At 40.5% G+C, this 26,891-nt stretch overlaps 1 protein-coding gene across 3 annotated transcripts; it reads left to right on the top strand.

Annotated features, from left to right (window-relative positions):
* The first annotated feature begins 5,470 nt into the window (after positions 1 to 5,470).
* LOC146547847 (rho guanine nucleotide exchange factor 7-like) lies at positions 5,471 to 25,306 on the top strand. 3 transcript variants are annotated; one of them, XM_085264534.1, is made up of 22 exons: positions 5,471 to 5,958; positions 7,296 to 7,379; positions 10,831 to 10,915; positions 11,047 to 11,171; positions 11,358 to 11,562; positions 13,293 to 13,384; positions 14,518 to 14,612; positions 15,114 to 15,209; positions 15,971 to 16,093; positions 16,197 to 16,335; positions 16,510 to 16,569; positions 16,848 to 16,994; positions 17,290 to 17,376; positions 17,515 to 17,593; positions 18,794 to 18,924; positions 19,040 to 19,261; positions 19,420 to 19,513; positions 20,090 to 20,179; positions 20,585 to 20,743; positions 22,237 to 22,333; positions 22,627 to 22,681; positions 23,312 to 25,306. In XM_085264534.1, the coding sequence occupies exons 1-22, from the start codon at positions 5,794 to 5,796 to the stop codon at positions 23,432 to 23,434; spliced, it is 2,553 nt and encodes an 850-aa protein (XP_085120660.1). In that variant the 5' UTR covers positions 5,471 to 5,793; the 3' UTR covers positions 23,435 to 25,306. The 3 variants fall into 3 exon arrangements, with proteins under 3 accessions (XP_085120660.1, XP_085120661.1, XP_085120662.1); XM_085264535.1 differs by lacking the exon at positions 20,585 to 20,743 and having other exon boundaries at positions 23,312 to 25,305; XM_085264536.1 differs by lacking the exons at positions 5,471 to 5,958; positions 7,296 to 7,379 and adding an exon at positions 9,595 to 9,616 and having other exon boundaries at positions 23,312 to 25,305.
* The last annotated feature ends 1,585 nt before the right edge of the window (positions 25,307 to 26,891 follow it).

Genomic DNA, 26,891 nt, shown 5'->3' with positions numbered 1-26,891 from the left:
TTATGTATTTGAACATAATTTATAACATATTTATAAAAATAGGGGGATGGAAGATGGAAGATTCTGTTACTTTTTTCAGACTGGGTGTGTCGTGCTCAGCATCTGTGCCTGTGTTTTCTCCTCTGCAGACTCAGAAGCAGTAAGTCAGCATGCTGACTATCAGCTCTGGCCTGGCTGGTCACTGAGATCTGGGGTTTACTTTATGGAGGATGGTAGCTAGTGGCATTCTGCTCAGACCCTGCGTGGGACTCATAATAACAGATGAAATGAAGGCTTGTGCAGCAACAAAATAAAATTCAAATGAATCGAAGACATGCGAGTTGTAAATATCATCAGCTACTGGCAGCGGCAGAAAAAAGTCACACATTGAAGCAACTTAAAGCTTTTGGAATATATAAATTCTTAGTGTGACATCCTGTTTAGCGTGATCTGTCAATTTTCTTTTTCACACCCAACATGACCCAGCCCAGTTTGCTTTGAAGTCTAAGATCAGTGCATTTGTGTCACACTTTTCTAGAGGTGCAGTCATTTAACATTTTACACTTTATTTGAAACAATTAGTTATCGATCATTAAACTACAAGATGCTGTTTTTGCAGATGAAAACGCAGAGATGCAGTCAGATAAAGTTGTGGGATATTAATCTGGCTTTGGTGTTAATGAAACTAACAAGAGGTGCACTAGAAGGGCAACAATGAGACAACCCTCAAAACAGGAATGGTTTTACAGATATTTTTTCCCTCCACATCTTTTCTGACTGTTTTTTCCACTAGTTTTTTATCTGACTAAGGCCAGTGTCACTACTGGTAGCATGAGGTGATGTGGTAGAGCAGGTCATCTACAGGTTTTAGCCCTGGCTGTTCCAGCCTGTATGTCAAATATCCTTGGTCAAGATACTAACCTCAAGTTCCTCTCTGAACACTTAAGCAAAGAAAAAAGTGCTTGTATGAATGGGTGAATGAAGCATGTTATATAAAGCCTTTTGAGTGCTCAGTTAAAAGAGAAAAGCACTATAAGAACCAGTCATTTACCATTTACCTGGTCCCAACAGAGGTTGCACAGGTAGTCCAACTCCTCTAGGATGGCACATCAATATGTCCCATTGCCACAAGGTTTGCTATGTCTCCAAGAAAATAGAGGAGTTTCCAGGAGACAGTTACTGTGGGAGAGCTAACCAGGGCCGTAGAAGGTCATGAACCCATCAGCAGGACCGGTATCTGCTCCTTTGTGCAAGGAGGAACAGGACGAGCACTGCCAGAGCTACAAAATGACCTCCAGCAGGACGTTGGCGTGAATGTCTCTGACCAAACAATCAGACTTCATGAGTGTGGCCTGAGGGCCTGGTGTTCTCTAGTAGGCTTTGTGCTCCCAGCCCAGCACCGTGGAGCCCGACTGGGACTTACCATCGAATACCAGAACTGGAAGGACCACCACTGGTGCCCTGTGATTCACCCTAAGCACATCTGACAGACGTGAAAGGATCTGAAGAAGCTGTGGAGAATGTTACGCTGTCTGTAACATCATTCAGCATGACCAGTTTGGTGGTAAGTCAGTGATGGTCTGTGGGGGGCATATCCATATAGCGACATAACTAAATCCAACAGAACACCTCTGGGACATTATGTTTCCATCCAATCGTCCAGGAAACCATCAGTCATCTCATTAAGAGCAGGCTCTGATGTTAGCAGGGAGGCATACAAGCATGTGGGGGCCATACAAACTACTGCGTGCCTTGTGCAAATGTTCCTTTAATTGCTATGAGCCGTGTACGTTTGGCGTTTGTAATGTGTATGTGTGACCCAGGTTGAAAGCAGCTTTCACTTTGTCTAACGTTATGTTTGGGATTATATTTACCAAAAGTTTAGGCGTTTGTTTATTAGTGCTGTTTGTAGGTGAGTCTCCTGAAAATTTCATGGAGTTGCTATGCATATGCAACATTTCCAAATGGATTTTTCCTGTAGTAATTTGTATTGTGTTCATAATTAATCTAAAGTGAACACTTGTTACTTAATTATGCTATGAATCAATTTTCTTCTGTATATTATTTTTATCTATCTTATCTAATAGCCTCTCTGGGCTTAAAGTAGAATAGGGTTTGGACACAGCGGTCCTTCCTGGTTTGCAACACGGGGTCATTTGTAATGAGGAGGCACTGAGGTTGAAAATGAAGCTATTGTAAAACTTTTAAACTTTAAATACAAATGCAAACAGTTTAGCACAATTAGCTGTCAAACGTTTGACAGCTTTCTGTTTGAGTTTTACAAGATACTCATTAATTCATGCATAATTCCTCCAAAGAGTCAGATAGCTATGTGACAATATAATTACATTTTCCTATGCCATTGTGTTTTAAAGCCACCGTGTAGCTGCTGTTATTGCAGGAATTTAGATTCTATTGTTTATTTATAAACAAACAGCAGTTAGGAATCAGAAATAACCCATGAACCATGCTGTCCGGCAGGAGGCGACAGAGTCCAGTTTAGCGCAGTTAATGGGAAAGGGTTTTCCCAGTCGAGTTATGGTTCATTACTGACTGATGAGCATTAAGTGCATTTCCTTAACTGCTAACTGATGACAGTCAAGCCTCTTACAAAATTGTCGCTGTAAAAGCCAGCTAGTCATTTAAGGCCATACAATGAAGACACAATATTTTATGAGTACGTTACCGCGTGGATAAATCACCACATCTGCACGTATCTGTCAACAACGCGGGGAATCTGCTCTGTGTGCTTTAATTAGCTTGTTAGTCATCAATGGGACGGTCCTGTGACGTGCAGCTGTCAAAACACTGGAGGAGGGTAAAGGTTAAAACGGAAGTCAGGAGAGTTTACCTTCAAAATAAAGGGTACACCAAGAAAAAAAATAATTAAAAAATTTCTGTCTAGCAGGTAAATTAAGACAGCTTGGCCCTTAACATCAGTGATTAAAATAGATTTATTTCCACTTTCTGATTTGTTTACTAAAACAAAATGACAGCATTTATGACATCTTTTTGGGTGTAAATATAAAGAAAATATAAAGTAAATTTACACCCATCCTTTATGTATTCTGTCTTAGTCCATCCATCCATTTTCTTCCACTTATCCGGGGCCCGGTCGCGGGGGCAGCACCCTAAGCAGAGAAGCCCAGGCCTCCCTCTCCCCAGCCACCTCCTCCAGCTTGTCCGGGGGAACACCACGGCGTTCCCAGGCCAGCTGAGAGATATAATCTCTCTAGCGTGTCCTGGGTCTGCCTCCTCCCAGTCGGACATGCCTGGAAAACCTCGCCCAGGAGGCGCCCAGGAGGCATCCTTGCCAGATGCCCAAACCACCTCAACTGGCTCCTTTTGATGTGGAGGAGCAGTGGCTCTACTCTGAGCCCCTCCCGAATGGCCGAACTTCTCACCCTATCTCTAAGGGAGAGGCCAGCCACCCTTCAGAGGAAGCCCATTTCTGCCGCTTGTATTCGCGATCTTGTTCTTTCGGTCACTACCCACAGCTCGCAACCATAGGTGAGGGTAGGGGCGTAGATCGACTGGTAAATTGAGAGCTTCGCTTTTACACTCAGCTCGCTCTTCACCACAACAGACTGGTATAGCGTCCGCGTCACTGCGGCTGCTGCACCAATCGTGAAAAAGACCCCGAGATACTTAAACTCATCCACTTGGGGCAGGGTCTCGTGCCCTGAGTGGGCAAGTTCAAGTTCAAGTTCAAGTTCAAATTTTATTCGCCACATGCAGGTTGCCCTGCAGTGGAATGAACCCGCCCCCTGACCTTACACACACGACACAGACATCACATGGGGATACAAGTCAGTGAACGGTTGCATTACAGAAAACCACTGAAATATACACTACAATGGGAAAGTACAAGAGGAAAAAAGAGACCTCTACTCATGCTGGGCTCCTATGGGAGGACACCATGAGAACAGGAAACAAAAACTCCTCTGCACAGAAAGCACATAAATGTCCACAGTATAACATTATGGAGCACGTGACCAGCAACAGGGTTGGTAGGGGGTGAGGAGTAATCCTAGACAAACACAGCAGCCATCCTGCCCAACACGTTCTCACTCCCAAAGCGTAACATTTTACGCTAGGTGACAAATCGTCAACATATTACGTTTTCGGCTACCCACCACGTTCCTAAATGACGACCTCGGAAAAAAAGAGGAAATATGAGAACCCTCTGGACTCCATCTACACATGTTCGCTCTTTTTCTTCAAATCGCTTAGAAACACGCTATTTAACATCATTATAGTCCTGGTTAAGATCAGGAATAAGGTTAGGTTTAGGGCTGGAAAACAGGGCTGGAACGTCTATTACCGCGGGAGCGTCATTGCACTGGATTCCAGCCATAACCCGCCGCGTACCATAAGAACGCCGAAGGTCTCCTTTCGCGTTCCTCAGGAACGCAGCGGGACATGACAAAACGTCGACATGTTATGCCTCGGGAGTGAGAACGGGCTGTCATGCCACTGCGCCGTCTCTCCAGCCGGTTCCGCTTTCTTAATTCTTCGATAAGCCAGGGCCAAGCCAGCTCCAATCAGCAAGAACCCTGTTATCATGGTTCCAAATAGGTAGATATCTTCAGCGTCCTTGATCGACAGTCCCGCCAGGCACACGATCCTCCATTTCTGCCACCCGTCCATCGTGTACGTCCAGGGTAAGTACCTCCAGGGCACTCGGGCTCTCCCGAGCCCAGAGTTCTCGTTGAGAAAAGGGTGTCAATAGCATTCAGAGACCAGTTGATCAAATCCATAATTCTCTTTAGGTTTTAGAGAACAGACTGTGAGAGAGTGTTCCAGGGAAAAGTAATACAAAAAACACAAGACAAGACAAGGACACAAGAAGCTAAGCAGGGAAGATAAGGGAAAGGAGGAGAGGAGAAACGTGCGGCCGCCTTTGCCAAGAACCAAACGAAAAGTCACTCCACCATGGAAAAGACCATGGCCTCATTCTGTCTTAGTGCTTTCTCTAATTAAACAACAGACTTGACACTTTACTGTGTCCTCTAAACTGAATTTTCAGTGGTACTATACAGAAATGCTGCTTTAGCAATACCACATGCACACTATTATGTCAGCCAGCTCAGCCTGTGTCTTGTTGCCAAATATCGACAGTAAATTAAATTTTGTAAATAAAAAAGTATAAATCAAACATGAATTCTAAAAAAAATGTTTGAATTCTTTTGTGTTGACTGTCAATTGTATTTTTTTATTACCTATAGAATTTTTAAACAACAGATACTGACCCTAAGTGCAAAGAGTCCAGCTTTCCCCCAAAAATTGATTCCTCGAAAAGTTATGAAACACTGAGCTCCCCTAAATAAGCTGCTTTTATAGATTAAAAGTATCGGGATCAGTATCGGTATAAGCAATACTGGCCCTGTAGTTACTTTGTATCAGATTCATTTTGTTGTTGTTGCGTTAGACTTTTAATTTGTAAACCATTAAAGGAAGTTGCTTCTTGGAGCAGCTGGTTTGACAATAATGCCGCTGCTACAGTTGTGTTTGAGCAAAGGTGATGCCAACATCCGCTGAGGGAGAGCCAGAGCGCAGACAATGAGGGGCTGTTAGAGGAAGGAAAAGCGGTATTTCTCACTTCCACCTTATTTTTTCTATAGCAGGAAAAAACAGCGCAGAGGATCCAGCCAGTGCGCGCTGATTGTAGTGTTCAAAACAAGGCGGGGCTGACGCCGCCGTCTGATTTTGGACAAACCACAAGTAGGTTAGCGCAGACACTAACAGGGGAGAGTGCTGCTGCTACCCCCCGCCGCTGCTTTTGTTGTTTTTTATGACATCTGAAAGTCAAGCATGAATTCAGCCGAACAGACGGTAACGTGGCTCATAACGCTCGGAGTCCTGGAGTCTCCCAAGAAAAGCATCTCGGATCCAGAGGCTTTCCTCCAGGCGTCCCTGCAGGATGGAGCGGTGCTGTGCAGGCTGCTGGAGCGACTCAGACCCGGGACGGTGGACAAAGTAAGTAAATGCAAGGGGAGAAAGAGGTACAACTGACTAATAATAACCCAGTGAAATCGATATAATATGGGGAAGCAAAAGAAAGGAAAACTGTGTTAAAAGTGTTCATGATAAGAGCTTCATGATAAATATTACATGAGACCAATTAAGCTTCATCCTGCGGAATTAAATATCCCTGGATGTGTAGGGTTTAAAAATAACAATCTTAAAAAACAAAAACAAAAAAACCCCACCCCAATCACTTTGCAGAATATAAGATTTTTTTCTCTTACATTTTTTTTTAGTTGATTGTGAGGAAAATCTAAAATCAGTTCTTGCTACTTGAAAATACGACAATTTGATACTCACCACTGCAGTACAGGCTTCTTTTTTCCCCTCAAGTGTTATTTTCATTTCACAATTAAAAAAATATTCATGTCTATGGGAATATAAAAGCAGGAGGCAGCTTGTGAAGTTATATGTAAATGTGACCCGACTTCTGCATTAATAATATAATATTTTACTGAAACGCACCTAATACCAGCAGAAATACTTCTAACTGCCAATTATACTTAATGCACGCTACTTATATCATCATTATTCAACTATGACACTACATGTGTTTTGCTTCATAGGAAGTCAGAGCCAGTTCTAGAGTTTAGGAAGCTTACTGCTTTAATGTACAGGCTTATCAGCTCATCACACACACACACACACACACACACACACACACACACACACACACACACACACACAGTGGACCATGAACCAGTCAACGTCATATCCTACTTATCCAACCAAAGTAACCTGCGCACAGGGAGGGAGTCGTCCTATCAAAATAAAGGCACGAACCATGTCATTATCTACGGCTTGTTGCTCATTAGAATTATTATTATTATTTTTCTTATTTAGGAGGATAGCTCATAGCTAGTTGTCTTCGGTGAAGACTATGCGCTTATTTTAAGTTAGAATGTTGTTTTTTTTATTTCTGTTAAGCACATTTTGTGATAAGTAGTGTATGATGATAACATTAAAACCCGATGAACTAGCTGAAAAATTACATTATAGTACAAGCTCTGTGTATTTGTTGGCTACTTTCTTATTATTGTTTAACGAAAGCAGGCAGTTAAAGGTATGAAAATAATGCTTTTACTCTGAAAGTTAAACCCGGAAGTTTGACTGATTACCCGAGCTGGCTTGATCCTGGAAAGCAGCAAGTGCATAGGCAGCAAACGACTGGAATAAGATTGTTTTCAAGCGGACGAAACCTTAGACACCTTCAGGAACTCTTCTGTGTCTATTATGAGTTGACAATTTGGGCTAATTTGGTGTTGTTGTGTTTTTTTCTTCGTGCACAGTTTTTCCAGGAGCCGAGGGGCGACAGCGAGTGTCAGAGGAACATAACCGAGTTTGTTAAAGGCTGCGGGGCTTTCGGTGTGGAGGTGAGTTAATGCACCCGTAATGTGCCCATTAACTGCGGGAAGCCTCGGGTGCAGCGTGTCCTGTGGTTTCACAGAGAGTTTCATTGTTTGAATGGACCCTCTTTTTTTTTTTTTACTTAAAAAATGCATTTGTTATAGTAGCTGCTAATGGCACGAGACAGTACTCACGAGCTGAAAGTGTGTCGTTAATGAGTGAATACCTGTGGCTATTTCTCCTCGAGGAAGCATTAAAACACAACGACACAATTGTGTCCACTTGTTTTAATTCAATTCGTTAATTACATATTTATAAACACTGAAAAACACTGGAAGAAGGTGACCTCATAAGAAATAGATCCTAATGGAAGCCCTTTTCAGCTTTATTAATGCTTACTAAAGCTTTGTACATACCTATATGAGCCATTTTGGGGTATTCAGACACTTTTAAGCTTTATTACTGTATAATAATCTGTAAATATGAGGCTTTATATCATCAGGTGTGCGGTTTATGTGATGTTCATGTGGTCCAGGCAAACTTGGGAATGATTTTTCATAAAAATAAACTCGAAAGTTATAGTTTTTACTAGTTAGTCATTGATAAAGTCTTTAGCAAACGCCTACATGCGTGGTGCTTTATATAAAAGTTGCACAGTTTTGCTTTTATTTAGACAAGGTGGGCGTATCCTCATATGATACACTCCTCTACCCATGCTGAAAAGCACCAGCTGTGGTGTTGACTGTGAGGAGCAGAGCCAGTAAAAGTAGGCCAAAATGAGTTGATTTTCAGTCTGTCTCAAAGATGTTTCGAGCCCACAGGCTTGTATGGCTGTTGCTGCCTGTAGACCATTTGTAGTTATGGAAACAAGAAGCAGAGATAAGCGTGGATGCTCTGTTTTCATTTCTGACTTGGCAGCAGTATTCAGACTGCACAACAGATCAATAATTGGGTATGTTTGTTTTCAGGATGACTATAGTCCAGACTAAAGATGCACCAAATGTGAAATTCTGGGCCCATACTAGGGTCTAAAATAAAAAGAGCTGATGCTAGGAGTGATCCATTTTTATGTTTTTTTATTTATTTGTCATTTTTCTTATCACTTGTTTATTCTTTGCTTCCACGTGGGACACAACAGCTAAACACAGGCCATCACCACAGGTTAATATCCTTTATAATGACAGAGAATGACATCAATGTCTGTCGGTTATATTGGTGCGTTGCTGGTCGATACCATTGAGTTGTGGGTGATCCCATTTGGAATAAGAGAAAAACACAGGTAGTTAATGTGTGACTTGATCATTACCATAGTTCTCATTTGGGGCGTGCTTTAAGTCAAAGGGAGTGTGTTGTTGGAGGTGGAGCAGACTTTTCTGCTGATCTGAATGCTGTTTCAACTACTGCCGTTAATATTTGGGAATGAATAAGCAGTTGTTTGGCAAAGAAAGGGTTAAGTATGAAGCTGGATATTGAATTTGTTATAAAATGCTGTGCTAAAAATATCCATACCGCTCTCAGTGTTCAGAATCGCATATTAGGATGTGTGCTTCTGTCTGTGTTTGCACAACGGCAGGCCCAGGAGCCAGGTTATATCCTGGCTCACAGTGAGTGTGAAGAGAAAGCTAGTAAATAGTGTATGATGTGACACACACACACCCATGTACACACTATTGATCTTAGCCGTGGAAAAAGCCATGGGGTCATAATTGAGAAGAGTAGATTACGCAACACAAGAGTCAAGGTTCTAGACGTGTAGCGTGGTTTCGCTCAGGACTTGGAAAACAACTGTGGGCTTTTAGAAGAGGAATGGAAGGAGCATGAAAAGATGAAATGAAGGAGAGTAAAAGAGTGGGCTGATGTAATGCTGCACGCCAGGCAGCCCGAGCCAGTGGGTTTTCCAATCAGCTTGATTAGAGGCATGCCAGCCATGTTGCTGGAAGCCAAGGTCTCCATTACTAGCAGTCTGACTGACATCAGCATTGTAATTCTCTCAGACAGTCCTCGGGACAAGAAGAGGGCGAGCCAGACTGTGTGTGTCCAGCACAAGAGGATTAGAGAGCGGGCAATAAGTGCCGGCTTGAGCGTGGACGAACGCTGAACGTGATTAAGAAGAGCTGCACAGTTAATAAAAACCCCCCCAAAAAACAGTCGTGATCATAGATTGGCGTCTGCTGTTAATTAAACTTGACCAGGGTGGGACAGTGATCCTGTGCATTTTGAGTGCCTTCGCTGCAACAGTAGATCAAGTGCTGCCTATAATCAGGTAAGCTGTTTGACCTATGACAGGTGTTTGTTGTAAGTGAGTTGTGACGGTAGGTGCTCGTCTACAGATGCAGGTGAGAAAATCTACAGGGCAAAGTGTAAGACAAGCATATTGCATGCTTGATTTTTTTTTTTTAAGGATTGTCTGAATTTGTAATTGTAGTACATTTTTTCTTTCAGCCTAATATGCTTCAGTGGAGCTAAAGTAATCCTAGCCTAAATCTTAGGACTCTGGTTGGACAGAAGTAAGAACATTTGTCAGTAACTGCCAAATGTAACACGTAGGATGTCTGTGTCAAATGCATTTTCCTTCATTAGTTAAAGTGCTTTTTTTGTGTCAGGTGTCAGATTGATCAGGGGCCTGCATTAAACTGCTAAAATGTGTTCACATGCAGCTGTAGCACTGTTGCTAAGTCTCATTTTGTGTCTTGGGCCAGTGCCAGTAGGAGAGGTGAACGTGTGAATTAACTTTTGGGTCCACGCTGCTCTTGACTACCAGTCAAGCTTGTATGCATAAATCAAACCAGAGCACTTTCCGAAAAAGGCAACATAAAAGGACAGTGTGGTTTTATTTATTAGATCAAAGCGACTCAGTCTGCGCAGAAACAGAGAATGAAGATTACAGATGTTCTTTCTTTTTAAATAGCTCTATTTTCCAAAGCTGACTTTTATGCCTCAGTATCGCCCCACCTTCACGGCTTGGGAATTTAGAAGTCATTCAGTGTGTGTGGTGTACACAAGATTAGGAGCCTCACAAGTATGTTGATTATGGTTTTGTGTGTCTGTGTGTGTAATGTGGAGATTAATGAGGGGGGGGGGGGCTCAGACTTTAAGTAATCCTGGTCCAGACTGTAGTTGGAGTAGGGATGTAAGCCCCCCACTAACTACTTGTGTTTCTTAATTTTTTAGGCAGACATACTTCTTCATTATGTACATTTGCAATTATTGAAGTGAACCAAATAGGAAGAAGATATTTTCTTGTAGTCTTGTTTTTTGTTGCCCTTTGTTTTTCAAACCCCTTTTATTTGCTTCCACATTTCTATGTGAGATACATGCACAGCTATTTCAGGAAGGCAGTTTGTGTGATTCTTGATGTCATGCTCTATGAATTTATTATGAATGTGTATTTTCCCCACTTTACGTCAAACCTCTCTATGGTTTATTGCTGTTCTAAAATTCCCTTCATATTCTTTATTTGGTTTTCTCTCCTTGAAGCCTTTCGAGGTCAATGACCTGCTGCAGGGACTGAACTTCTCTAAGGTGCTAAACTCCTTGGTTGCCCTCAACAAAGCTACTGAAGGTAAGATCACTGTGTGTGTGTGAGAGCAGTATTTATTCCATCTCTGCAAACATTTGGACTTTTTTGGAGCATCTTCCTGTTTGGCCACCACATGAATTTAAGATGTATTCAGTTGCATCATGCATTTGCAGATTTGAGTGTTTCTGGGGACACCGTATGTGTGGCACACTCCTCAACCTCAAGGATCAAGTCCTTTGACTCTCTGAACACTCAGAGTCGCTCCTTGAAACTGCTGCAGCCTCAGTACCGCAGCCTGGTGAGTAACCACGTCAAAGATAAGAACGGTAATAACAGCAAACAAACAGCAACAGGGTTAGAAATATTATTGTGTTGTGAAAAAGTTTAATCCTCTAAAGTCCCCTGAAGGTGGTGCCTGCCTGAACACGACTAATAAATAACAGCTTTCTGTTTTCACGTTGTTTTCCGCTCCTCTCGTTCACAGGACATGTCAGAGGGCAGTGGGTGTGGCCAGCTGTTGGTCAGGGCACGCTTCCCCTTCCAGCAGACCAATGAGGACGAACTGTCTTTCTCCAAGGGTGACCTCATTATTGTGACCAGGCAGGAGGAGGGGGGCTGGTGGGAAGGCACGCTGAAGGACAAGACTGGGTGGTTCCCCAGTAACTATGTACGGGAGCTGAAAGGAAATGGTGGGTTAAACTATTACTGCTTCAGATGTTGTGCACCACTGAGGAGAAATAACTCCTTATTGCTTTGGTCACAGAGGACAGTTTGATACCTTTCTGCACATGGGCCTCATGTTAAGATGTTTGACTTTACATATTCCCATCTTCAAGCCTGTCAGCAGATTTAGAGCAGCTTGCTTATAAAATATTTTGAACATTTTGCTTCCATCATGCACGATATGAGCCATTAATATTATATGACAGTTTCAAGTTCTAAAATGCAGTAAAATAAACATTGGAATTGAAAAAAAAAAACACTGCTAATATCAATTTAAAGTGAGGGTTGTTTCCCCCAAAGCAGCAGCAAAGACACACAACCAGATACACACAAACAGACTTCCTGCATGTCTGTTCTTACTGATTATAACTTCCTGACCTCTTTTAGTTGAATGATTTCTCAAGGACTGGACAAGATATCCTTGGCATGTACTGTAATTGAGATTTATTTCATATGTCATGTTTCTTTTTGGGTTTGTTTGTTTTGTTCAGAAATTCCCCTCATTCCTCGCCGTTCTTTAACATAGTTGCATAGTTAGGTTTCTTCACCCTGGAATTCAACAATAATCAACATATATGAGCTTTTTCTGCCTTTATTTTAATACTAACATGGTGTTTCTTCTTTTGACATCTTAGGTTAAATTTGTTGGTTAGTTTTGTTGCTTTTGGGGGAGGAAAGGCAGGACAGAAGGAAGAAAGCTTTGCAATAACACAAAGAAAGGAAGTTCCAGAACTGCTGTATAAAAAGAAACTTCCTGACTTTAACATCACAGCAGAAAACTTCAACCGTGATAACAGCACTCTGAGGAATGGCAGTAAATCCAAATGTCCAGTGGGAGTTGTTTGATGTGTGAGATAGCAGGCTTATACTTGTGATTGCTGTGCCTGTTTGTAGAGTCAACAGCGATGACATAAAGCATTCTTTTTGAGAGCAATGAACCAAGATCTAGGAAAGTGTCTTTCATAGCTTCCTTAGGTTGCTCTTTAGTTTCTGCAGTCTGTCGGGTGAGTTTAAAAAGTGCATTAAGGCGACCATTATCTGGAACATACTTTTGTGCTGTTGTCGCTCGTCTTGCCTTACTTTGCAGTGTCTACAAATAGTGAAGAGAAGAATACGAGAAGGTTTCTGTTATGGGCCACCCAGGGCTGTAATAACAGTGGCCTGGACAATGAAATGACATGACATTGTCGAGTCAATGAGTTATAGCATTCAATCACTGGTTGACCTACATACTGGATCAGCCACAACATTGTCCTGCAGTTGGAGAATGTTGGAGCTTTCATCCCAAAAAATTTGTTTCTATGTGACATTTTCTGAGGGAGATTTTCTGGGTGCTCTTGTGCAGCGACTGTTGATCTTTTTTTACTAGATGAGACGTTCGGTATCAGTGCGCCACAGTGAAAGGAAGATTTATTGCTTTAGTTGCTGTGTGAGCGATCAGAACTGTTACTTTTTGGTTGTTGACCTTTGCCTTTTGATCAAGTTTGTCTTAAATTCTTAGAAAGAAAACTGTAGGGAGTTAAGTTGGTAAAGTAAAACACACAGTGACTTAAGAATGTGTTGTGTTGTTATATGAGCACATCACTTTTATTTTTATTTGACAAAATTTGTATGTAGCTTGTATTTTGTTTTTATCTCTATTTTAAAGCCAGTGACCCTCTTTCTCCATTTTTTTTTCTTTTGTTGATATTTTTAGACAAAACGTTAGACAAGCCAAAGTCTGGGACGCTCAAAAGTCCGCCTAAAGGCTTTGATACCACTATCATCAACAAGACCTATTACAATGTGGTAAGTATCACAATCTTAAGAAATTCTATTTGTGTGTGAGTGTTTGCTCACCTACATTGTGCCAATGGATGGATTTCTTAAGTGTGTGGGCTTTTGTGGACTGTTGCAATCTGTTCTTTTCCACACATCTATTTAATGATTGTGTAGCATGTAATTGTGGAGCTTGCATAGCACCCCTACGTGTGTCATCCTTGTGTGTACGTGCATGTGTGTGTGTGTGAGTGTGGCGCAGATGTAATGTAGGTTATTTCTTCCATTCCACTGGTTTCTGGGGCAGCCTTGCCTCAGGGTTGGCTACTGCTGATGCTTGCGTGAGTGTTTGTGAGTGTTTCAATAATGCAACAAGCTGCAAAACCTCACAAGACTATCCATCATTGGGTGGTTTACCTGAGTGTGTCTCACACACACACGCACACACAGACGTGCCTGAAGTCAAAGCTGTTCCTAAAAAAGAAATTCAAAAACACGAAGACATAGATAAAAGTTATTGTGTTTTTTCTCATAAAAGAATCCCCCAAAGCCTTAGAACAGAAGCTTTTAAAGTAGAAGATGCATGCTTTTCATCTGTTTGTGTGCTTTTTCATGATTGGTTGCACACTGGCATCGTCTCCATCTCCTCTTATAGATCATTTTTAAATAAAAAAAATATAATATATAAAATAATATATACAAAAATATAATTTACAGTTGCTTAAAATGCTGGTAAACATATACTGGCTCCTGGCCTGAGGGGAGACACAGCGCTGTCTTATCTGTCACCGTGCAATTCATTAACCTCATTACTGTGAGGTTTCTGATGTCATGGCGAGATTAGCCAGTTAGCCTGCGGAGTCAGACCCTTGGAAAGCTAATCGAGCCAGGACAACACTACAGTTCCCGAAGGCTCCAGTGACTTTCCCTGTTAGTTTGTGGCAAATGCACTTCCCACTGAAAAGCTGTTTCCTTATAAACTCATATAACGCTGTACAATTATCCAAAACCTGAAGATAGACGTTTACAGTGATAGGAAACTCAATGGCCTGGCACTTTTTCACTCTTTCACTCTTTTCTTTTATATTTTAATAGTATCACTTAACATAAGTAATGGAAAATGTTGTGTGTGTGTGTGTGTGTGTGTGTGATGGCTTTTTCAGGTCCTACAGAACATCCTGGAAGCAGAGACTGAATATTCAAGGGAGTTACAGAGTCTCTTGGGTTCATACCTTCGCCCACTTCATCCCACAGACAGGTAGAGTTATTTTTACACCTTTCGTTGTTTTATTCAACAGAGTCAGATTTTAGAGGGGGAGGAAACGCACACAGGCATATCTATTACACTGTCGTAAATCTAAATTGAATATGTATACACATATATCTAATATTTACACACACATATGACAGAATATATTATTTGCTGTCCCTGTACATTCTGGAGCCAGGCATACTGTTATTATATATTTCAGGTAGATCCACATCAGACATGTACTTTAAATTACAGTGCCTTTACCTTGAATACATTTTCCTTAATATACTTTTTCTGTATTATCCTTATAGGGTATAAATGTTTGAAATTACAAGTCAGGTTTTAACAGTACTTGGCTGAATATAATTCATGAAATAGTTGGATCGATCTGACAGGTTATCTGTATATCTGTCTGTATATACACAGTGTGGTGTGTCACACTTGTGTGTTAGATATTTTCTGACACACCATCAGAGTTAATGCTCTGCTCTCTCCTCTCTTCTGCAGACTCAGCAGTGTTGACATCGGTCACATTCAGGCAAACCTGGAAGACATTTCAACCTTTCAGCAAATGCTGGTTCAGTCTTTGGAAGAGCACACCAAGTCAGTATATATTTATTTTCTTAGTCTTTACTGTGCATGTAATATTTTTGAGTTTTGACTGATGACCTGTGATAGACTGGATGGATGCATGGATGGAGTTTGGACTGACTGGTCAGTTTGTTAGTGACAGACATTTCTTTCTTCTCTGAACCTTGCTTGCTTTACTGAATAAAGTTTGACTGCTGTATTTGCAGGTTGTTAATTACACATGTAGTATATGTTTTTCTGAACTTTGACTATCATATAACTTCTCTATAGCCTTTCTAAAACATGCACAATACTCAGATGAGCTTCCCATGTTCACATCCTGTTGCACTAAGATTACTCAGACCAGCAGCTGTCCTGAATGGACCTTCATGTTGGCGATTATTGTAACAACAGCGACATCTATTGGTCATATGAAGTCATACAACCGGTTTTTCCAGTTTGGACAAGTACACAATGATGATAATGATTTTTTGGGGGGTAATAAAAATCTTAAACCTGATGAACAACAGCAGCTGAGCCTGTGTTTCATTCGTATAGATGACGATTGGTTGTGTGTCACTAAATGATCTCTTTAACAGAAGACATTATAGTTTTAAAGTTTGGTCTTGAAATGTTGTTTTCCCATCAGTTTTCACTTCTGTTTTATGTTAAGGCTGAAGGCTGGCTAACACCCATAATTACCACAGAGTGAAACTTTTATCTTTATGTGCAGCAAGTATACTAGGATTCTGCTTTTATCCAGACTGGTATTGTCATGTCATTTGTGTGTGTAGACTTCCTGAGAGCCAGCAGAGGATTGGAGGGTTCTTCCTGGGCCTGATCCCCCAGATGAAGAAAATCTATTTGACCTACTGCTCTAATCACCCTTCTGCTGTCAATGTACTGACACAACACAGGTACTGTCTGATCATTTTAATCCACAGAAAAAAACTTTCTATCCCGAAAGAGTAAGCTCATGTGCTGTATTTTGTATATTTTGTCTGTGTGTGTGTATCACAGTGAGGAGCTGAAAGAGTACATGGAGTCAAAAGGAGCACCCCCCCCTGGGATCTTGGCACTGACCACTAGCCTAAGTAAACCCTTCATCAGACTGGATAGATACCCAACCCTGCTGAAAGAACTGGACAGACATATGGAAGTAAGCTTGAATTGCTCCCTGTCTTTCTGCATCTCTGCTAGTATACTCAAGTCCTGCAAACTTTAATTGAATCATTTTATCGAATGATGATAACTGGGGCAGAGAATGTTGACAAGAGGGAAAAAGGTTATTTGTTTTCATGTGCTTAAATCTTGAATCTTGTCTGTCTTTTAGGACCAACACCCTGACAGAGCTGATCTACAGGCTTCTATGACAGCCTTTAAAAACCTCTCTGTAAGACACATGCTTATCAGTCCTTAAACATTAAGCTAGTCAAACGTAATGTGCATGCTAATGTAGCCCAGAAATGAGGGGTACAAAGTGTATCAAACTACTCAACCTGCAGAAAGTAACCCATAAGAGGCGACTAATGGTGTCTTATGTTACATTTTTTGAGTTTGAGTGTAATTTTATGACCTGTTTTTTGTACATTTAACCTCTGTTTCACTGTATCAATCAGAAATGATGTCACGGAGCTTTTGAATGCCTGTTCTGTGTTTCTGTGTCCTCAGGCTCAGTGTAAGGAAATCAGGAAGAAGAAGGAACTGGTGTTGCAGATTTTAACAGAGCCGATCAGAAACTGGGAGGGAGATGATATCCGAACTCTTGGCCCTGTCCTTCACATGTCCCAGGCCGCAGTTCACTCACAGAACTGTCCGGTACTTATCACGACCTGCAAGAGCTTAACAACACACAGAACCTGTTGTTGTCTTTCTGAAATGAAAGGCATACTCACAGGCCAGCTACTGATTAGCCAGAAAAACCTGAGCATACTTGTTAAACTTAGCGTTTACACAAACTGTGCCGTGTGAATGTACCAGAAATTTATATTCACTCCCACAATGAACACCATTGAGTTCACAGTTCAATTCAATTTTATTTATACAGCACTTGGCACTTTTATAGTGCAAGGTAAACCCCTGCAATAATCCAATAAAACATCCTATTTTTCAGGAGTCAAATGAATGCTACCTCCTTCTCTTCCATCACACTCTGCTCATGGTCTCTGCCAGCCTGAGAATGAGTGGATTCATCTATCAGGTATGGCACACTTGATTTGATCGCTGTAATTTCCACAGTAATGTTCCTGTCACTAACATGCATGTATTTCTTTGAGGTGTCAAACATTACTAGCTTATCTGGTGCACTGATGAACACTGTTTCTGGTTGTGTCTGCAGGGGCGGATACCATTATCAGGAATGCTTATTTCCAGGATAGAGGATGGAGAAAACTTGAAGAATGCTTTTGAAATATCTGGTCAGCCCCTTTCTTCATTTACTACAAGACATTTCAGCTTAGCTCTTTTATAGAATCTCACTTGATTTCAGCATCTTTACACTCATGGCCTGTTTCAAATATGGGGTTTCACAGACAGTTTGCTCCTGATGATCTCATATTTACATTAAGCAGGAACACTGGGAGTCCGGGCATTTTCGCCAAAACTCTGAGATTCAGGGATTGTTTTTGCATAAATTCATTAATAATAAGAACCCAGAAGATACACTCCTTGCAGGACATGCTGAAAAGCATAAAGTGATTACTGTTGCAGTTTAACCCTCAAGTATAATTTGCTTGCTAAAAATTTAACATGTATACAAACTATCTTCACAAAATATTTTAGAAAATTCAGAATTTTTTTTATTATGTTTTACCTACACTTCTGCTTTTTTGTGAAACAATATTATTCCAAAGACTATGGAAATTAAACTACTGAGAGATCTATCCAGAACAACTATCAGGACACCCATGAATGAGTCAGCCAAGTCTGGTATTGTAATTGTTAGAATCCTGCACAGGAGTTGGTTGCAAGTTTGCAGTCCAAGAAAACAAAAACACTTCTACAGAAAAGACAGCTTCAAGCTAGACTGAAATATGCTAAAGACGACCTGGAGAAGTCGTCACACAGTCGTTCACACTGGAACTGCGTCCTTTGGTCAGATGAGACAAAACTAGGGCTCTAGGGCAGAGACGTTGCTTATGTTTGGAGAAAGCAGGAAGAGGTGTACAACCCAAAGGCCAAACAGTGGTGGGAGTATTATGCTGTGAGAATGCTTCAGTGCATCTGCTGCTGAGAATCTCGTCAATATGGAAGGAATCATGAAGAACGACGGATTTGTGAAGATTCTGAAAGAAACCCTCAAGAAAGCAAAACTGAGTCTGGTTCTTCGCTTTGTCATCCAACACGCCTCCCGCCAGAAACCCAAAATGAATGTTACAGACTGGCCTGCACAAAGCCTTGATTTGAACTGATCTGTATATAGTAAAAAATAGTCAGTTTTGCTTATGGATAAAAAGTAAGGGCTGTCGTACAAAACACAAGTAGCACATTCAGCATAATTTGGAAAATATAAGAATGACTGACTGGGGAGAGGAAGGTCAGGTTTCTTTTGTATTTGTATGATGTGTGTGCTTGTCTGCAATATTAACATCTTCCACTTTGTGTGGGTCATTGTGCAGGCAGCCAGGGTGAGCGCATCCAGGTAGCATGTAACAGTCAGCACGATCTGCAGGAATGGCTGGACCTTCTCACTAAACACACCCACGCTCCGGCTGCATCCACACACAAGACTCTGTCTGTCTGTCACACAGTAAGTCGGCACATTTTCTACAAAATAAATGAATTACAGCTCATCCACGTCATTTCCTTCTAATTTCCTCTCCTCTGATTCCTCCTCTTTTTCCACTTCACCCACCTCCTCCCAGCTGCCCTCTCACCCTGTCACTCCCTCTAGAAACTCGGAGTCTCGTGGAGGGAGCAGTGTGAGCACTTACCACACCCTTCCCCATGTCTCCTTGCATGGAATGGGAATCAGCAGCCCTATGTGGGGACCCCTGGAGCCACCGAGTACCCCCAAACCCTGGAGCTTAAGCTGCCTTCGCCCTGCTCCTCCACTCCGGCCCTCTGCTGCTCTCTGCTACAAGGAGGTGCTCGATTTTATAGTTTATTACAGAATAGATATTGCTTTTGGTGTCCTTTATTTGCAAACATTTTTCTAAATTCACTTCTGTTGTATTGCGTGATATAATCCAAGACTTGACTGAAAAAGTGAAATCTGAATTTTATTTTTTATCTTTTTTTGAAGGACATGAGTAGGAGTCCTAAGAATATGAAGAAGCTCCTCCCGAAGAGGAAGCCAGAGAGGAAACCATCAGAAGAGGACTTCACTGTCAGAAAAAGTAAGAACAGAAACTTGAACTTTCAACTATAAAATGTTGCCATGGGGACTTCTATTACTTCATAGCAACATAACTAATAATATTATTAGTAGTGAATCTAAATTTCTTCAGTTGCTTCTATTAGATAATGTTTAAGTACTATAATCTTTAATCTGTCAGAGTCACGCATTTTGCTAAACTTCCAGCTGGACAGCAGTGTAACACTGAATAAAACTGGAATAGTTTTTGAAGTGTCTTAGACTCAAGAAAGTAACTCGTCCATTGTGACAGCCCATTAAGTACATTTCTATCAGATTTTATGAATGGAAGGAGTTCTCTCTAAGAGAGTAAACCAGCATATTCATTTCATTAGCAGAAACCCAGTTTTTAATAAAAACAATGCATAGTCCTCACCTCTGCTGAAATCCAAATTGTGTAGATTTTCTTTGGTGATCACTTTAACTTTGATATGTGGTTGAAGTTGGAGTCAGCCTTTATTGAATCTTTTAGAAAGCTGTACAGTGAAGAAATGTCCACTAGAGGGCGTGTAGGTGCAGTCTCATCAGCTCAGTTCCCTGGTCTGCCCTTGTCTCTCAGGTACAGCAGCTCTAGAGGAGGATGCTCAGATACTCAAAGTCATTGAAGCTTATTGTACCAGTGCCAAGACACGACAGACTCTTAACTCCAGTGAGTACGCACACATCCATCAGCGCAACATATGTAAACGCATCATGCGTAGAACTACATAGTTGCTGTGTCTTATTGGAAACCATTGTTTGTTTTCTGCTTTTGGCTCTAACAGTTTTTTCTCTCTTCTCCTTTTATGTCTTACCTCACTTCCTCTGTTTTCCTCATGCTCCAATTATTGTATTAACTGTTAACATACACATTGTGCTACTGGGTTTTATTAACATCATCCATTTATTTTGTTAATTTTGTCATCACTATGTTTATATTTTTTATCCCATACAACCTGGTTTTCTGGTTTTATAAATTATCGGTTACACTTTCACTTTGGTTTATATTCCTTCCTTCATCCCCCAAACATTCAATTTGGTTTTTCAAATGCCGTCCATTGCTGGTTCTGTAAAGCCTGGCAAGGAACTGACCTCATGCACAACCACGTACTCGCTGACAACAGCCTCACAGTGGCTGGCTTGCCTGGCAACCCTCCGTGTTCTGACCAATCAGAGGACTCGGATTATGACAGTATCTGGACTGCCCATAGTTACAGGACTGCCTCATTTTCCCGTAAGATATCGATGTTGCAAACCCCGACATGATGCTGAACCAGCTGGTTTACATAGTGATCGATATGTACAGTGTTGTGGAAAAGTATTTGCCCACTTCCTGATTTCCAGGTTTTTGCATATTTGTCACACTTACGTTTCATATCATAAAACACATTTTAGACAAAGATAATCCGAGTAGCTACAAAATGCAGTTTTTAAATGGTAAAATTTTTTTTATTCAAACCCTTCTTGGCCCTGTGTCCAAAACGAATTGCCCCGTAAAAACTGATTGTTTCCCCTCTTGGTAGAAAGGACTACAATCCAGCATTTGTGATAACTGGAAATTGGTCTTTTACATCAGTGTGGAGGAATCTTGGCCCACTCGTCTTTGTAGATTCATGTTAATTCAGCCACACTGGAGGGTTTCAAGCATGTACTGCCTCTTTAAGGTCATGGCAAAGCATCTCAATCGGATTTAAGTTTAGATTTTTTGTGTTTACTTTCATTATCTGTGTCTAATATTACAATTTGTTTGATAATCAGAAATATTTAAATGTGACAAATATGGACAACACTAAGAAATCAGGAAGGGGGCAGATATTTCTTCAAAGCATTTTATATATTAGTGTAGTGATTCAAACCTTCCCCTTGCTGTCCGTATACCTGTGTACTGTGTATCTGTGCTGTATAATATGTACACAGTAGTTATCTCTGTGTATTACCCTGTGTGTATTCTCATTAGCATACAGCAGTCTGCTAATATACCTGATAGTAAAGTATGTTTATTGCTGTTTGAAATGTATACAAACAAAACAAGCAAGTAGACAAGTACAGTAACATAATAACTGGTGATACGTTCATGACAACCATACAGATTGCCTTTCACTGCAGGTTTAACCTCCTAAGACCTGAACTCTTCTATGGCATGCATTTTTAATTTCTCTTTGATATTTGGGCATATTATGACCCAGTGAATGTAAAAACAAGGAATCACCAGATTATCTTTTTTTTTTTATCTGATTTTTGTTTCTAAGAAAAATGAGAGCCACATATGAGGATATTCTTTTTAGATTTCGATAAAACAGAGACAGTATAATGTCCTCGTAAGTGGATATCACTCCCTTGTAGAGCAAAATTTAGTATTTTGGACTCTAGACAACCCAAAATGTGACGTCCACATATGTGTATGCCAAGTCCTAGGAGATTAAGTGCATATAGCCTCAGTCAGGCTCCAGGTAAAATGAAACAGATTTCTCAGTGTGCACTTATGGAACAGACGTCTGTCAGAGGTTTGTGTTTGAAAGTGCCACATTTCATTATCTTATATCTGCCAGCAGTGAAGGTAATATTATATCATTTGCTTGCTTGTAGTTTGTAAGGCATCACCTGTTAAAGCCTCTGATATTGTTCTTTGAACTGTATGTTTACAAGTTGAAATGATAAGAGGTTTGTGCATTTGTCACACAGGTTATATTTTTTATAATAACCTGACTGTTGTCGATGTCGAATCAGGTTCCAGTAGGAAGGACGTCCAGGTGTTGTTCCCAGAAGAGGAGAAGATTATAGTGGAGGAAACAAGGAGCAATGGACAGACTGTAGTAGAGGAGAGGTGAGAGACAAAGATGTTTTTTTTAATGTTTGCTATAATGCTTACATACAGAAAACTGATACTGCCTTTGTCATCCCTGTGGGCATGCAGTTATTATGGCAATAAATAAAAAGAAACGTTTTAAAAATCGAAGGCATAAATATGCTTAATGAAAGTGGAGGATACTAAACAGAATCTCAAAGTATATAAATCCTACATCAACACTCATGCAGAGACTTAAACATGTGAAACTGTGCATATTCAGTCAGTGCTGGTGAAGCTAAATAAATAAGAACTGTTTTCTGTGCCTGCAGGAGTCTGGTGGACACTGTGTACAGCCTCAGAGACGAAGTCCAGGAACTCAAACAGGTCTGTCTCCAGTTCTTTTAGAAACAAAGTTATTGCTGCCAAGATCTTCTTACTGTAACCAGTTTATTGCTCGTGTTTTACATAAAAGGTTCAAAATTAGGTCCAAGAACACAGATGGTCTCCAAGAAGTTGCTGGCAGTGTGTTTGAATGCATGCCTGCATGTTTAATTAAGGACACATGCTGTACTGGCAGATCCTTTATCCTGATACAAATAAAAGAAATTAGGGTTTTGGTTCTACTGACAGAATTACTGCAGATCATTAATACTTTGGAGTATTTTTGTAGTAGCTACAAAGTAGGGATGGAGGCTGTTTCTAAACAGAGATCAGGTCCTGAATGAGTAAAAATATACTTAGTGTGGAGCACAGCGCAGTGTCATGGGTTTTTTACTTTGGTTTCAAGACAAAAGTTCCATATTGGTGTAACGGAGCAACTGAAAGAAGCCTTTTCTGTGCATCGATGCTATTTATGACCTAGATCACTGTGGTGGCTTTGACCTGACCTTTTCTCTGCCTGTTTCTGCCTTTGCAGGTTCACTTTATTTTTGGCGATGAATTTGATATCTATTGTCTCTCTTTTGATTTATTTTCATCTATTTTTTTCTCCTTATCCTTTCACCCTTCCTCCAGGACAACAAGAGGATGAAGAGGACGCTAGAAGAGGAACAGCGGGCAAGGAAAGAGCTGGAGAGGATTGTGAGGAGAGTTCTGAAGAACATGAACGACCCGACCTGGGACGAAACAAACCTCTGAGATTTGTGTCAGACACTGAAGGATGAGATTAGTTCCTGACTTTTTAATGACTTGGAAATCATTGAACCTGTGTGGACAACAAGCTGCTCATAGTTAATTCCACTGCAGCATGTCTCCATTTCCACTAGCTTTGACCTTCACAGTGACCTGTGTGCCAAACTGTGGACCAATGTAAAACACCTGCCAGCTGTTGGCAAAGCTGTCCCAACTGACCTTAAAGCTGTGAAGCCATACTAGCCTGCAGGCGAGCTGATTAGCCATCTTTGAAACACTGACACGAGAATCAAGACTTTTTTTTTTCCTGTACTTGTGTACTTCTCTCTCATTCCTTTTTAGTGCAACATTTCACAATTGCTAGGAAATTATTTTACTGACTGGCCTTGGGCATGAACACTAGCTCTACATGGGCATATATATTTCACAGATATTTGAGCTGTGTGGACGAAACTCCTCCTTGAAACTTGAATTTTATTCCCACACTCCACATTTTATTTCTCATTTTCTGATTTTAATATAATCACTTTGGTTCACTGATTTCTGAACTTAAAAAAACTACAAACTTTTTAAATGCAATCTAAGTCTACCAGCACTTATAAGAGACCTCACAGGTTTTACGGGATTAAATTGCATTTTTAGTGTCGTGTTAATACAAAAATGATCCATATAAGTGCATAGCCTTACTAATATTTGCTTGGACCTACTGTGTCAGTTTATCCACCTCTGGGTTTAGACAATTGTGCTTAAACTTGTCAAATAATAAACAAGAAATCATAGAAAAGGGTAGTTGCTGAAAATAAATCAACAGTAGTTAATGTCAAAAGGTTTCTCAGGAATTAAGATGACCATCAGGGAGTTCCAGATTCACGTCCATTTCAAATTTCACATCCAAAGCAATATCTCAAAAAAATTGATTTGAAATTGTAATGCAGGGTTACTCATTTTTTTTGTAATGATAAAATAAAAGGAAAAAGTGAGATGATAGCATTGAAGTAAAGAAACAGCATTTTGCTCCTGATCAATCTTATGGTTGTGAAATTAATAAAATGTATAAGCTACCTTTAAAAACACATCTTAACTTGTGGCAACACATTATTTATCATATGTACACTGTAAAATAAAAGTAATAAAAATGTCAGGGAACAGTCCAGAGTGTAGGAAATAGTCTAACCCTAAAAACCCCCAATGTAATTCAAAATATCAACAGAAACCATGTAACAATATGAACACTAAGAAAACAATTAGGTTTTTATTTTATTCCACATAAGCGCCGGTACACTAAAACGATGCTCAGAAAAGCTCCCACATTCGTTTTCATGCAGTTCTAACAATTTTTTCAGAGGTAAACGAAACACTCAGAGTGACGGATCTGCACTCCTTCTTTATCAATACCAAAGGCAAAGCAATACAACACTGGAAAATCTTTTTTATGATGTCAGTACGCAACTTATTGTACAATGTTTTTTTTATATATATACATATATATGTTTGATGTTATGTTTTTATTCTGGCTTTGATTTGTAACACTCGTTGTTTTCTACTTGACCTCGTCGATCACGCTAAAGGTGATTTGTACAGAAAAGCTACGCTTTTCTCGTGCCATTGGGAGAAAAAAATCTTTTGTTAAAGCTTTTATCTTTAAAACTTCACTTACAAATGACATATTACTGAAACCAGAACCACATTAATGTAAGCTATGTAATACAGTATGCCATTTTTTGGCGCTAGCTAATGTATTTAACTGAACGTGATTAATGTAAATGCATTGTGTGTTCAGATGTTATAGCAGTGAAGACGATTACAGTAGTTACTGTGACAACAATCACCCCCCCCCCCCCCCCCCCCTATTTATTTCACCCATTTCTCTGAGTGAATAAAATATTGAACCAATCGTGGATCTCAGTCTCCATAATAAGTTCTATCATTGATTGTGATTGATTGCTGTTTCTTTGCCTGTTGTGCGCTGATGTTTTTCTGCTGTTCGCATTTTGATGAATGCCTTCCTGTGTAAGGCCAGCACCACATTAATATTTCTTTTGTTGAACAGTTTTATGTTTTTTAGGAGCCCCATGCTGGGCATGTTGTGACATCTTCCTAACACAGTTATACTACAGTAAGGGACAGATGATCAAAAAGGAAAGATGGTTTAAACTAAATTATAAATATAGCATCATTTCATAATAAGGTCTTCAAAAACCTAAAACATAAATGTGAAACTCCATCCATCCATCCATCCATCCATCTTCTTCCGCTTTATCCGGGGGCAGCAGCCTAAGCAGAGAAGCCCAGACCTCCCTCTCCCCAACCAACCCTCTCCAGCTTATCCGGGGGAACACCAAGGCGTTCCCAGGCCAGCCAAGAGATATAATCTCTCCAGCATGTCCTGCGTCTGCCCCGGGGCCTCCTCCCAGAGGGACATGCCCGGAACCCCTCACCCAGGAGGCATCCTTGTCAGATGCCCGAACCACCTCAGCTGGCTACTTTCGATGTAGAGGAGCAGCAGCTCTACTCTGAGCCCCTCACGGATGGCTGAGCTTCTCACCCTATCTCTAAGGGAGAGGTCAGCCACCCTTCGGAGGAAGCTCATTTCCGCCACTTGTATCTGCGATCTTGTTCTTTCGGTCACTACCCACAGCTCGTGGCCATAGGTGAGGGTAGGGATGTAGATCGACCGGTAAATTGAGATCTTCGCTTTTTCACCCAGCTCCCTCTTCACCAGTGTTGGTCAAGTTACTTGAAAAAAGTAATCAGTAACTAATTACTGATTACTTCCCCAAAAAGTAATCCCGTTACTTTACTGATTACTTATTTTCAAAATAATTAATTACTTAGTTACTTAGTTACTTTTTAAAAACACGATTTACAACCTGAATAGGTGATAAAGCTTTCTTTCAGCTTTCTTTCAGCCCAATTCTACTTTTTCTGCATAATCCATCATACAAAATGTAATCAAATGGAAAAGTCTCTTTTTTTAACTTGTTTTATCAGTTTTAATCTTTTAACTTTATGCATCAAGCAAAAATTAAATTATATGCAACATTCTCTGACTTGAATAAATTAGTTTAACATTTAAACCTATTTTCTGCACATTCCAGCACATAAAATAAATTTTTTTTGTGTTTACACTCAGTCTTTCAAATAGATGCAAGTAAAACACAGCAGAAAATAAAGTCAAAGACTCAGCGGTCCTGTTGCTCTATTTTCACCTGTAAAGCAGGACTTGGGTAGGCGGAGGTTTACCCTGGTGCAGGTGTGCCGCGGTCAGTTGAAGAATCCCAGAGTTTCTCTGTGAATTTCCCATTACATCGCAGCGCACTCAGTGCTTACTCGGAAGTTTAGAGGTTTTTTTCGCTGTAAAAAGAAGTTTTCTTCCCACGCACAACGGACACTAATGTTTTTGTCACTTTTTATGGAATCAAACTCAAAGTAAGGTCAGTACTTCCACGCTTTAAAAGCTGCA

This window comes from Mchenga conophoros, linkage group LG23, assembly GCF_057382185.1.
Source record: "Mchenga conophoros isolate Kocher_MC1m ecotype Shallow Benthic linkage group LG23, M_conophoros_male_GT1.1, whole genome shotgun sequence".
NCBI classification, from domain to species: Eukaryota; Metazoa; Chordata; class Actinopteri; order Cichliformes; family Cichlidae; genus Mchenga; species Mchenga conophoros.
The sequence above is the reverse complement of the archived record's forward strand: the minus strand, read 5'-3'. Positions and strand labels throughout refer to the sequence as shown.

Excerpts from the sequence above, each read along its gene's own strand:
- LOC146547847 (XM_085264534.1), top strand. The coding sequence starts at position 5,794 with ATGAATTCAGCCGAACAGACGGTAACGTGGCTCATAACGCTCGGAGTC. Across the intron at positions 15,210-15,970 it reads TCTTTGGAAGAGCACACCAA|ACTTCCTGAGAGCCAGCAGA; the intron begins GTCAGTATATAT and ends TTGTGTGTGTAG. Across the intron at positions 19,514-20,089 it reads GGACTTCACTGTCAGAAAAA|GTACAGCAGCTCTAGAGGAG; the intron begins GTAAGAACAGAA and ends CTTGTCTCTCAG.